This window comes from Vitis vinifera, chromosome 6, assembly GCF_030704535.1.
Source record: "Vitis vinifera cultivar Pinot Noir 40024 chromosome 6, ASM3070453v1".
In the NCBI taxonomy this organism is placed as follows: Eukaryota; Viridiplantae; Streptophyta; class Magnoliopsida; order Vitales; family Vitaceae; genus Vitis; species Vitis vinifera.
The window spans coordinates 4960129-4973389 of NC_081810.1; the positions used below are offsets into that span (position 1 = coordinate 4960129).

Sequence of the window (13261 nt, forward strand, 5' to 3'; positions counted from 1 at the left end):
TTCCATGGGGCCATGCAAGCAACTAAGAAGTTATCTGACTGGAATTTAGAAATAGAGGATAGTATAGAAAGCACAACTGCCAAAAGAAGTGGTTCCACTAAAAGGAAACAAAAGTCTCAATGGAGTAGTGAGCATCCCAGGGAAATTACTGTTACTGAAAGTGAGTTTCTCTTTACTGGAGACTAAAAATTTATTAAGGACTAGGTCATGTTTCTAATACTATAAAACACATGGGTCATATATTAGCTAGGATGTCACAATACTAAGGGATCAACTCGACCACAAGCTTCCCCCATAAAACTTGAAACCAGTTACCAATTATAAAAAAATAAGGCTGAAGTCTATAAGCCAAGGGACATCCTTCTGCAAATCAATAGAAGCAATAATTCTTCTGGGCTATCAGATCTCTTCTCCTGATTACAATTCCCTGCAACATGGTAATAATCTATTCTTTTTCTGAGGATTTTTACAAAGTCAAATAGGTCAAAATAGCTCTCTCCATTTAACATGATTCTCAATAGAAATTCCAGAACAGAGTGTTTCTGTAAGGAATAATATTTGCAAATATTTTCTAATAGAAACTTCAAGGTCCAAGAAGATGTACTCAGAACAGCAAGGCTAAAACATGAACATTAAGGACCCGACCCGGCCCATAATCCAATCCCACTAAGACTTCCAAATTGGGCCAGGAATCTATATACACATGCGTCTAAAATCCAGGTTCCTGTGCATCTAATCAGTTACCCAGTTAATAAACAGAAAAACTAGAGTCATGCAGATCCTTAGTTATAATGGGCAGTATCCTGATGACATCTCTTGCATCAAAATGGATGCCCATAGTGTTCAAGTTGACTATTAAATTGACAAATTTTTTATGGAACATTCACCGTATTATCTTACCATCAAAAGGAAGTAACCATCTTAACAATCTTAAAATCAAGAATTAGCCTAGCAAACCTCCTAAGTGCAAAAAACCTGAATGATGAGTACTGCTAATGTATATTATACAAGATTTAAGGACCCTGCCCAAGCTTGAGTTCATCTCAACACATCCGTCAAATGCATACATAGACACATACTTAAGACCTATTCATATATAAGATACATACACATAGACATGAAGACATACTGTAGCCTAGATATGTGTGGACTTAGAAAGCACAACTACATATAAAATGAAATTATTACCAGAAATGCAACCTAGGTTTTTGGGTTTATTAAAGGATATAAGGCAAAGCCATGTATTGCCATTAAATTCTAAAGATTAATACATTTTCATAATCATGCCTGTTTGCAGTAAGCCTTCACAGCTCTGTTTTCACATCAACCTCAGAGGTGATTATTTATGCTGGATTAAAGAAAATCAAAGCAACAAAATGTTACTGAACCACCAAGATGCAAAGGGCTGATAACCTTGATTGATCATCTGTCCTGGACTTCAATCAAACATCCTTCACAGCTTCTACCATTAACATATAGAGAGCAAATCCACCCTGGTGGCATCCAGGCATTTTAGATGTCATGTCCTTTAAATCATTCTGGTGCAAAGAGAGACCAATCATTAGTTATATATAACAATAAACAATAGTAGAAACAATTTAAGGGTCTCTAATATTGCAAAAAGCTTGGATGCAAACAAGATGACTATTATTCAAGCTTGGTTCTGTTGAATATGGATCACGCTCAAGGTTTAGTTCAAAACTTCAAGCTCAACCTGCTTATCTAAGCTATGCTAGTGTATTTTTACTTGAGCTTGTGCATGTTCATAAACCTAATAGAACTTATAATTAACAAGCTTGGTGCTTTCTTGGGTCTGAAAGGCAAACATTAAATCTAAGGAACATGTTTAATTTAAAAAAAAAAAAAAATTGGCTTTTATACACCATAAGAACTCCATCACAAACATTTGAACCTAGAACCTTTTGCACTATTTTTATATACATAACCCAGCTGCCCGGGCAGGGTTTATTTATCAACTAAGCTAGAAAACCAGACTTGGGCTTGGTTCAGCAGTCAAAAATTGCTCAATCATCAATGAAAGAAATGGAACAAAGAAAACCACCAATATTGCAATCACGATACCACCATCGCTGCCATCAACCTAACACCACCATCTGACCCCACTCCCTCATGACTACTGCACCATCACTGCCACCCACACTCCGTGGCGCAACAACTGCTGCCTCCACATTACCACCAACACCACAGTTTCACTACCAACCCATACCAGCAATGCATTTTCCACCCTCAGTGCCACTAGTGCACCGTGAATAAACATGCCATGGGCAATGCTGGATTCAGAAGAAAAAAAAAACCCTCATCCTGTTATGAATTTTTAAAAATAAAAAGCAAAAAGGAGACTTTGCCCCCTCTCCCTCTCTCCCTCTCAAAATATACATAGATAATGATTGTAATTAAATATTATTGGAAAAAATAGTAGTAATAATGCTGATCCTCAAGCAGATTCTAATGATAATGTCTAATAATCCTAAGTCATATCATATTTTTTTTACATGTATTAGGATTTTAAAAAAATATTTTATAAATTTTAAATAAATTGAAAAAAATTCTGCATAAAATATATTATTTTTTATTTTCTGCTTTATCCTAATCCATATTTATTTTTCATCTTTTCATTTGTTTATATGAAATCTTTTCTTTTATTATAATTTTTTGTAATTTTGTATTTGATATTTTATTAAATAATTTTGACGGTGGGTTCTTATAGACATTGAATTTTTTTTATAATTTATGAATTTTTAAGATTTAATTAAATAATGATTAATTTATAACAATACTCATATTATCATATAAATAATTCTTTAAATAAAAAAATTCATCACCCTCAACTTATTTATATCTAGTTATTTGAAAATATATATCTAAAATTTAATAGAGATATTATTGAATTTTTTTTAGAAAAAAAAAGATATTTTAATACAAAAAAATACTAAAATTATTAAAAAATTTCTAGTGAGATTTCTTGCTTTTTTTCTTTTTCTTTCTTCCTTTCTCCTTTTTATTTATTTTTTTTTTTGTTGAGAAACTCCATTGAATATTTAAAATATTTTTATAAAATCTAAACGGTTTTTCTGCGATTTCTTTTTTTTTTTTGGGTTGTTTAATTTGATACATAAAGTTTCCGACTGCTGGATAGAATAAGTACTTCAGAGTCTCAAGATGAATGATATCTTGAGACCTTAAGAAGAAATAAAATTTGAACCTACCCTTGAAACAGTGTAAAGGTGCGTTGACTCATAGCCATCTTGTGCAGTAGAATAAAGTTGTTGAATTTCCTTAGAGTGAAGATTGCATTTGATAAAGAAAAATGCAGCTGGTCTAACATTCAGCACCCTGCAAGATACTCCTATAAGTACAGGATTGCACTGCATGATAATTGAAATGATAACATCAGATTCTTTATAACACATTAATATTTGGTAAAAGAAAAAAAATATTAAATTATCAAATTTCCAAAACAAAATATTAAACTATCAAATGTCCACTCAATCTGTCCCACAGTTGTCAGACAGTATCTTATTAAAAAAAATTTAATGCACCAGAGAGAGTTCCCTTCAGCTATAGAGGTTCATTAAAACACAGTAAGTAAACAGGAAACTATTTTAAAATGCAGAATTCATTTCACCTGTCTCAAGATGAACTTTGATTAAACCAAAAGATCACAAAACAGCATAGTAGGATTTCCTGGAAGAAATACCAACATCATGTGAGGGTAGTGTGGGTGGTGAGGAGAAGGTAGAAACTCAGAGTACCTTCCTTGTTTGTAAAGTTATCATGCAAATTCCCTGAAATTTTAGTGAAATTCCCATCTCTATATTTTTCTGGCAATCCCTCCCCAGACAGCATTTTTAGCAATCATTTAAAATTCCTATGCCATATAATGTTACTACCAAGTTATTTGAAAGAGAGTGTGGAAATCACAAACAACCCTACATTGTTTCCTATCACAATAGATGGCGAAAGAAGAAACAAAAGATTGTTTCCAGTCAGAAGAATAGGAATTAAATAAAACAAGTGGATGTTTTCATATTAAAGCTCAGGGATTTGAAACTTACTAGGGACGCCTCAGGTACTCCAATCTCTTCAACTACTTCACGAACAATGCTGTCAAACATCTCCTGAGAAACCTTCCTGTTAATAAAATCAGGGTCCATGTCTTTGTCAAACTGATGAGAAACTATTCCGATTTCTTGGGGCTGTCAACCATAAAAAAAAAAAAAAAAAAAAAAAAAAAAGCACAACCAAACCATTAATGCCAATAACTCAGATATTACCTGTTTGCGAATTGTAAAAAGATAAAAGAATGGTTGCTGTTCATAGTCACTCCATAGTAAGGAATAGGTAAACTACTTCTACATAACTAGAGAACGCATGTAAATATGCAAAATGTACCAAAAATCTGGAGGCCCAAAAGCAATGTTGCAAAACCACCCATCAGGACATACAAATAATGAAGGGTAAATGAACCTGTTTGGATGCTAAATAAAGAGGTGATGCAAATAGCCAAGAATTTCATAAATAAAGAGGTGAATAAATTCTTTATTCAGCACCCTGAGTCACTGAGTCAGGAGGCAAAAATTGGAAGTGAGCGTCTCCAATTAATGAGATGATTTGTGTGTCTGTGAAAGAAAGGAGAGTTTCCAAACATTTGACACCACTCACACTCGGAAAAACTTGGGAATATACCAATATACTCTACTGGAGCATAAATTAATCATAGTATTGAGATAAAAGATAAATTGACCAAATAGCAGATGATATCTATTAATTTCTAGATTAGCTACCTCTGGATGGCCTCCTGGGAACACAAAATGTCCAGGAAATTCCCCAACATTATTACTTCGCCGCAATACAACTATCCTCTTGTCAGATGTCTCTATGATTGCACCATTACCCAGCGGACTTGAGGTGTGTTGGCACCGTACAGAGTCATCTGCAACAAAGCAATTCTACATTATCCGGAAAGGAATAATCTAAAAATCAATCAGTAGAACACAAGGATCAAGGAATCCTAATTAGGAATCCAAGTTGATCCAAGCTGCCAAAGCAATGGAATGACATGAATGTTATTGGAATCAAAGCTTCACCTGAATGTTTTTACATTTTCTTTTGACTGGAAAATGTCACCTAGTATGGCATTCATTTCTTGCAAGAATTTCTTAACAAATACATAAATATAGGCCATGAAAAAATAATTTTAAAAAAGGATAAAAATAAAAAATAAAATAAAATAAAATAAAAGGGAAAGAACTACTACTTCTGAATTCATTGGTTTGTGCCACAGGTGCAGTAACAACATCATGGATATGATAAGAGACATTTGGTAGATCCCATTCATTGCTACATCAGAGAATGTGTTTGCACTGGTGGTAGAAGTACACTTCATTAGTATTCTTGAATATTGAGTGGTACTAACAGTTTACTTATTCCAACTTGTTGGGCACTTAATCTCATATAGCAATGTGTTCTACAAGCCACATGCAGAGAATTTTGGCAAAAAAAGGTCCATCCTACTTGAGCTCATTCAAGATACTTGAGACATCCTCAGATGAAAGGCCACTTTCACTGGCAGATCTAATAAGGATGGCTACTGGCTACTCTTTGTAGGCAGTATAGATCGCTTTTTTTTCCTTTCTTTTTCTTTTTTATAAAAAAGAAACAAAGGATCCTCTTATGCAATTGATAATTTAATTCCATACAATCTTTACCTTCAGATGGAACCAGAAACTTTTCCCACAAAGGATTTAAATTTGTCCCCACAAAAGTCCTGATTAGCACATAGGTAACATAGATTGTTATATTAGATACAGAGCATTCATGAAACATAAATGAAAATAGAGAAAACAAACAACTAAACAAAGAAAGAAAAGAGCACAAAATTTCAACTCATCTCCAGTTGTGGTCAATTTTGCAGACAGAGTCACAATTAAAGAATTCCACAAGGAATATCTTGTTATTAGCATGAGAAATAAGTGAGTGCAATCAAGGTAAGACTGATTTCACCTATTTTTATAATGAAATCCAAATAATAAACTAAAAATTAGAGTTACAGGTAGTGCTGCAACTCAAGCAGTTGGGTTGGGTTTGCACCTAACCCAAGTCCAATCCATATTAATAAACATTCAACCTGAACCCTAATACAACTTGACCTCTAACCCAAGATTCTCAACCCAAGCCCAACCCATTCGCATTTTTTCAAACATGAGTCAAGTTCAATTTAGGCTCAGGTATATCTTCTTAGACTCAAGTTGTATGAGTTGTTCAGGTTATATTGGTCAAATTTGGGTTAGTTTGTGTTGAAACTACCTGTAATGGCTTTTTCAACTTTTATCTTTTATAAATTTTTTTTTTTTTTTGATAAGTCTATCTTTTATATGTTTATACTAAATTTAAATGCCAAATAAAACAGCACTTTGAGATAATAAACAAAAAAAAAACAATATTTATCTTTATAGAAAATATAATATAATATAATTGAATTCGACTTTTTTCTTTTAAAATGGCATAAATGGAATACTGGTGTATATAACAATGTAAAATATAAATATTATAAAATATTAAATCAGATTCTGGTTAGGCTCATGTTGCCCAAACCCTTAGACCAAGCCCAAACTGTAGTACTAAAAATATTTGCCCAAGCTCTTCCAAACATCGGATTGAGTCGACCTGCCCAAGTTGCACCCCTACTTACAGATGGACTCAAACTTTTCAACCTGATCTAACAGAAATTGGGGAGCTATAATATTCTAACCCCAACCACTGGCTAAATGTTAAATGTTAAGCTCACTTTGAAGTTTAGACAGGCATAACCATTGTATGATATTAAATATCTAAGACAACATTTATCTATAGAGAATCTGTTTGTAGAGAAGGTTGTTCAACAGAAAAACAACATGGTTGCAAAAGGAAATGACGCAGATTTGTCAAGGTGGAGGAATGTATCACAAATTTGGTAGGCTGGGCTAAGGACCCCTTCCTTGTAGATTCCATTTGCAAAGTTACATCTAAGGTTTCATGTTTTCATTCACTAAAAAGGCTTTGACAGTAGACCACTTTGATTTCCATACCTAACCATCTATAATCAGCATATCTTCTATAAATCATATTTGGAGTGAGTTCACTATTATTAGTCAAGTGACCACCTGTCTAGATGAAGATCCTACGTACAATGGGCCCATCTATAGTCATGTTTTTCTCCATCAGAAACGCAGTGATTACTGAGTTTGCAAGGTTTATGATCTAAAAGGCCCTATGATGCAGAAAATTTATTTCTTCACAGCACTTCTTGGTCTCTTCAGAAAAGAGAAACAAAAAACTTTGAGAGTTGCGTCTAAAACTTATCACACACAACATATAGAAGGGGAGAGAGGGAGAGGCGAGAGAAAGGGACCTATAATCTGTTAATCCAAGGTGTAGGCATACATGGGACTTCTCATCAGAACCACCTCCACCATGCATGATGTGTCCTGCATACTATGTAATGTTGAGTTAATAATTGAAAAAAAAAAACTTATCAAAATAATATGCAGAGTAAACTTTAGTGCATTGAAATTTTTGAATGATTAATGCATATGACACATGTACATATAGCTTCTCAATGCTTCTGTTTATCAGCACAACTATACTCATCTTTGTATTAAATACATTTCAGATATCTCTTGAATCAAACACTTTAACTAAAAAATAAATTAATTTTCTTCTCTAACTTCTAAAACAATGAAATAGATGCTCTTTTAGTCATCGAGTGTTTTTAACTCTCCACTTTGAAAATCTTCATAATCAATGAAAATTGCAGCTTAAAATTGAAGGGATGCAATGATTAAAATCTTCCCACCAAGAATCAATTGAGGTCACTGTCTAGGTATTGGAGGAATCCATGATGAAGCAAAAAACATTCAGTCCCCTTTCCCATCTACGATGTCATTTTTGTCATACTTGCATACGTCAATCTATCAAGAGCTCTTGTTCTATGCCCTTTTGTGATAATAAAAGAAGAAATGCAAAAAATGTTTCACATGAGACTTCAAAACCTTATGATTCCAATAATAGAGAGGATGGTAATGGTAATAGGTGATGCAATGCTTAAAACATTACCATCTTCAAGTGCCCTCTTGGCTTAATCACATTTTGGAAAACTTTATTTCTGGATATTCTTCTGCAATAAAACCAAGAAAAATTACATTGGAGAAAAAATGAGTTGTAAAAAATTCCTCAGCATCGGGACGGTTGGGACTTCGATAAATATTTTGATGTGGTTAGAGAAGCCTACAGTTGCAAAAAAATCTCTTAAGAATTTTGGTCTGCAATCAATAAAAAATATAGAACCATAGTTACAATTAGATAATTATACTAATGGTGAACTCCTAGGCTCCATTGGCATAATTTACTGAATTAAAGGGAAAAAAACATGATATATTACAAAGAATTGAAGTATAAAGTCTAAAATTAGGTCAAAAGATTTAATGAGAGGATGGATAACATGAATCAATGCTTTTGAACGTCAAATGATCTAATGAGAGGATGGATAACATGAATCAATACTATTGAACAAGTTAAAGAATTGTCACATGTATCAAATTTCTAAGACAAGGTATTCTAGATGTTTAAGTTACCACAAAACAAGTTTTGGGTTCAAGGGGTACACCAAATGATAGTTGGGCAATACTAGAAATGAGATCTAACATACCTTCACTTCTTTGAGCTCACTGTGAATACCAATGCACTGTAAACAAGACTTCTTTTAATTTGGTTGTGTCCAATTTATTTATTTATTTATTTTTGGGATACGTATAATTTGCTTGGTGTCCAAATAACCCACATCTCTTACATATGTAATTCCCCTCTTAAAAGGAGGAAATCAGGGGAAAATATAGTTATAAGTTTACATTGCCCTAGTACTGCCTAGTTACAAAGAACTAGGGAAAGGTGTAGTCTTCTAGAAAAAACGATTGCTCACTGGAGAGGTTCTTCTATCAAGTCTTCTTGTTCCTCACCTACAATTCTATGTGTATTCATGCGTCCAAGGTCTTTTGAGTGAGGGTAACACAATTAAGTTTGTGATTGTTCTCTTGTTTGCATGAATAGAGTCTAACAACAAAAACGCATATGAAAAGAAAAATGAACACGCCATAACAACACCACCAGATATTAGCACAATTGTTTATTAGACAGAACTAGAAGGGAAGAATAAACTATATTGCATGACAAAGACACAAGGCATGCATTTGATACAATAAAAACACACAAACACAGGTAATTCTTGAAAAGTAGGGACTTTGGTATATAGTATAAAATTATATCTTCCTCCTTTATCCTTCTTTGACTCCTCATTTATCATATTATTTTCTTTCCATTTATACTATTTTCTAATATTAAAAGAAAACCGTTGCATCACAATATGTCCACTGCAGGCTGACCATGAGCAAGTTATCAATAGATTATGTAATTTTGAAGTTCTAGACATATTTGGAGGGCATGGGATCAAGCAGGTAAATTGGCTCCTATAGATATCTTAGAAAGGTAATACTAACTCCATTGTCTTTTGAACTCTCATATAATATTCAATATATCTCCTTCCACCTAACTCAGGTGCCTATGTCAAAACCCTCCTTGTGGGTGAATCTCACTAATTACTTGTGAGATTGTGTGATTGGTTTTCCTTATTCTCCATATTAATAATTTTATTCTCATTTAAATCAATGAGTTTGAACTTCCAGTGTGTTTGATTTCCTTAGACTAATATGTTTCCTTTCCCAAAATTAGAGTAGTGTGGAAGGTTACAACAGCTATAACTGAATCAAACAGGAATTGGGAGAAGTTCACGATAAACCATCAAATAATTTGGAACTGAACAGAATTGTAATATATTTACAAATGTTTGTCCTACTAATGCTGCAGCCTCCCTATAATCATTTTTTAAGTCACCAGTAAACATGCTCTGTGCTCATGAAACAAACACGGACAATCTGAGCTTATTTCAAACAAGAATCAAACACGCCTTTCATCTCCATGTCAATGCATCCATGTAACATTGAGAGTTCTTCATTATGACCAATGGCCATCACAGACATAACTATAAAGTACAAATTGTAAATACTCAACTCACTATCCTGTATGGTTATAGAAGGAGTCATGTTAATCCATGTCTTTACCAAATAACATCATACCTATGCAGTCCCTAATTCATTTATCAATAGTGAACGTAAGATAAGAGATATAATATTCATCATAGATGTTCACATGCATAACCATACACTGTCCAAATACACAAGCATAGGAGGGAGGAAAGTAAATACTCTGATTATTAATGAAAGAGCACTCAAATTGAAAAAAGTTAAACAAATTAAATGATAAAATTCAGCTTAGACAAGCACCTGCAACAGAGGTGAAAGGAAAAGGACATCCACATACCCGAAACTTTGTTCCATTATATAATGATGCATTCTGTTGAACCCTTCCATCCCATATCTAAAAAATTACAAGAATCAATATCAAGAATCAGTTTTTTTCTTAATGTCTCTCGTACATGTACAAAGTATGGATCTCTCACATGTTCTCATATTGTCGATGCCATCATATAATCACAGATTCATTTTTAGACTCATAATCACCCTATTCATCGAACTTCTCGCCGAAATACGATAGATATAAGATGACTTATGCAAACTTCAAAGTGGCCTTATTTTAAACCAACGTTTAAGATTTCGTTTAAATTTCATAGGAAGAGAAAATAGATTCCCATTATTTCACCTCAGATATGGAGTTGTCCAAGCTAATATCCGGATGCGGAATCCTATCAAATCGTTCGCTGAAATCCACAGAGACCTTCACCCAACGTCAACAGATAAATCGGATCAAAAATTAAGCTACCGTTTGGTTGATGAGAAAACCGACAAGAATACCGGAAAATGAAACTGAAAATTGGTAATAAAAAAGGCGGCCCCATCCAAATAAAGAAAAGGGGCAAAAGAGAGTGCAATGAAGATTGAACCATATGAATTAACTGCAAGTGGGAAATGAGAACCTGAGAAGGGGAAAGACCAGAGGGACAGGAGAGGAGAAGCCTATAATCAGGGACCTTAGCTTCTGCGTCTGCCATCGCCTTCTCCATTGAAATGCCTACCTCCACGCTCTTCTCCACATATATGAAGAAAGTTCTAAGACCTTAGAATTCTCACGTTTTTGTGCACCCAACCCAAATTCTGAGCTTTCTTAAGTAATCCAATTTAATATGTTAAATTCACTTAATAACTTAATTTAATTACTTAAGTAAATTAAGTATATTTGATAAAATAATTTAATGATATGATTTAAAATTAAAAATAATTTTAAGTAATAAATAAAAATAATTAATTTAATTTTAAATTAATATTTTTATTTTACTTTTTTACTATAATTTGTACTAATTACATTTAGATCTCTTTTACTATTACATTACATTCATTATTACTCACTATTCTTTACCTTAATTATAATTTATGAGAATAATTATATCGATCGAATTATTTAAAATAAATTTTAATTTTATCAAATAATTTTAATGTTTAAAGTAAAAATTAAGTGATAAGTTTTAAGTTAACAAGTTAAAGTATAATTTAACTTAGTTTTATCAAACACTCCTTAATAGTGTTAATATATAAAATTAATAATTTTAAAATAGCAATATTGATATTAAAAATATTTTATTAAAAATGAGATAATTTATTTACATAATCTCAAATAAAGTTTTTCCAACAAGTAACATCTTTGTAAGAAACATATTAAGCTCTTTTTTTAATGTCAATTTTTTAATCTTATTTTACTTATTTTATTTTTATATAAAAATTAAATGATTTAAATATATATAAAATTCTAATTAATAATAATCATGTGTATTTTTATCATATTTTTAGAAACTAATTCTTTTTAGTATTTTTGTTTCCTTTTTCTAATAAGTTTTTAAAATCAAATATAGTATAAATATTTATTATATTTTATTTTGAATAGTATATAAATAATTGAGATAAAAATAAAAAAATTAAAGAAAGTTTACTTTTTGTATTAAGATTACGTTTGATAGTGATAGTGTTTTTAAAGTAAGTTTGACGATGATTTTAAAAAGTGTTTTTAACATTTTTAATATTTAAAAGGTAAATTTTTTCAAATGTTAGAAATATTAAAAACGCTTTTTATAATCACTATCAAACGGGCTCTTAGAGTACGTTTAACAATGATTTTAGGAATTGTTTTTAGTATTTATAACACTTAAAATTTTTATCTTTCAAGTATTATAAATGGTGTAAATACTTTCTAAAATCACTATCAAACACACTCTGTTTGACAGTAATTTTAAGAAATGTTTTTAATTTTTATAACACTTCAAAAATTTTATCTTTCAAGCATTAAGGATAATTAAAACACTTCATAAAATCACTATCAAACACACTCGGTCTTTCTAATACTTGAAATATATAAATTTTCAAGTGTTAAAATATTTTAAAGATTTCCAACTACTACCAAATAGAGTATAAATTTAAAAGAAATAGGAACGAGATGGTAAGACGTGTAGCTTTGCTACCACCAAGAAAATAAATCAAGCCTTCAATCATATGATTAAATAACACAAAAAAATGAAACTTGTGTAAATGGATGGGGGCTTACTAATTTTTCATAGATGATATGTTTATTTCGAATGAAAGGTGACCTTCCATGGAATTCCGAGTGTTTATTTTATATTAGTAGAAACCAATTCTTTATTTATTTATTTTTCTTATCACCCTTTGAATCCACTTATTTTCTTTAAAAATAAAAATAAAAATCATTCATTTGTTTTTCCTTATCATCCCTTGAAACCAATTTGTTTTTATAATAACTCACTTATAATTATGTAGATATTATTCGTTTTAAGTTTATAGAGACATTCACGACTTTAAAACACGTCGTCTATATAATTAAAAAGAAAAACTTATTCTCTTATCTAATTTGTGATACAACCTTCTCATCATGTCTCATAGGATTACCAAATAGACATATCTTGTAATGCCAAACAAACTCCCGAATTCAAGGTCAGCATTGATTGTGATACTATTTGTAATGTTCACTTTCCACGTTATGCATATATTATATTTTTTCTTTGAATAATGGATATTTGCTTCTATGTTTTTTTTTTACTCTTGTCTTATACTTTTTTCATTTTATTTTTTTAATGTAAAATATTATTTGAGTTATATTTATTCTAAACTATGTAGTTTAAGTAATAGTA

General features: G+C 31.6%; 1 protein-coding gene across 5 annotated transcripts; it reads right to left on the reverse strand.

The window, feature by feature from the left end:
- Positions 1-1213: 1213 nt before the first annotated feature.
- LOC100263857 (nudix hydrolase 9) lies at positions 1214-11238 on the reverse strand. Of its 5 annotated transcripts, none has more exons than XM_002284479.4 (9): positions 11045-11238; positions 10771-10845; positions 10432-10488; positions 7412-7494; positions 5730-5788; positions 4806-4954; positions 4077-4217; positions 3228-3386; positions 1214-1538 (listed from the first exon to the last, which is right to left on the reverse strand). In XM_002284479.4, the coding sequence occupies exons 1-9, from the start codon at positions 11129-11131 to the stop codon at positions 1443-1445; spliced, it is 906 nt and encodes a 301-aa protein (XP_002284515.1). In that variant the 5' UTR covers positions 11132-11238; the 3' UTR covers positions 1214-1442. The 5 variants fall into 5 exon arrangements, with proteins under 5 accessions (XP_002284515.1, XP_010651071.1, XP_059593426.1 ...); XM_010652769.3 differs by having other exon boundaries at positions 7412-7487; positions 10395-10488; positions 11045-11219; XM_059737443.1 differs by lacking the exon at positions 1214-1538 and having other exon boundaries at positions 3228-3354; positions 11045-11219.
- Positions 11239-13261: the final 2023 nt, after the last annotated feature.

What these genes read in the sequence shown, in the direction of transcription:
- LOC100263857 (XM_010652769.3), bottom strand. Translation starts at nt 11,131, where the DNA reads ATGGAGAAGGCGATGGCAGACGCAGAAGCTAAGGTCCCTGATTATAGG. An exon ending in TCCTTTCACCTCTGTTGCAG is followed by an intron (nt 7,488 to 10,394) that starts GTGCTTGTCTAA and finishes CATAGTATGCAG; the next exon opens with GACACATCATGCATGGTGGA. An exon ending in TCCCAGGAGGCCATCCAGAG is followed by an intron (nt 4,218 to 4,805) that starts GTAGCTAATCTA and finishes TATGGTTGACAG; the next exon opens with CCCCAAGAAATCGGAATAGT.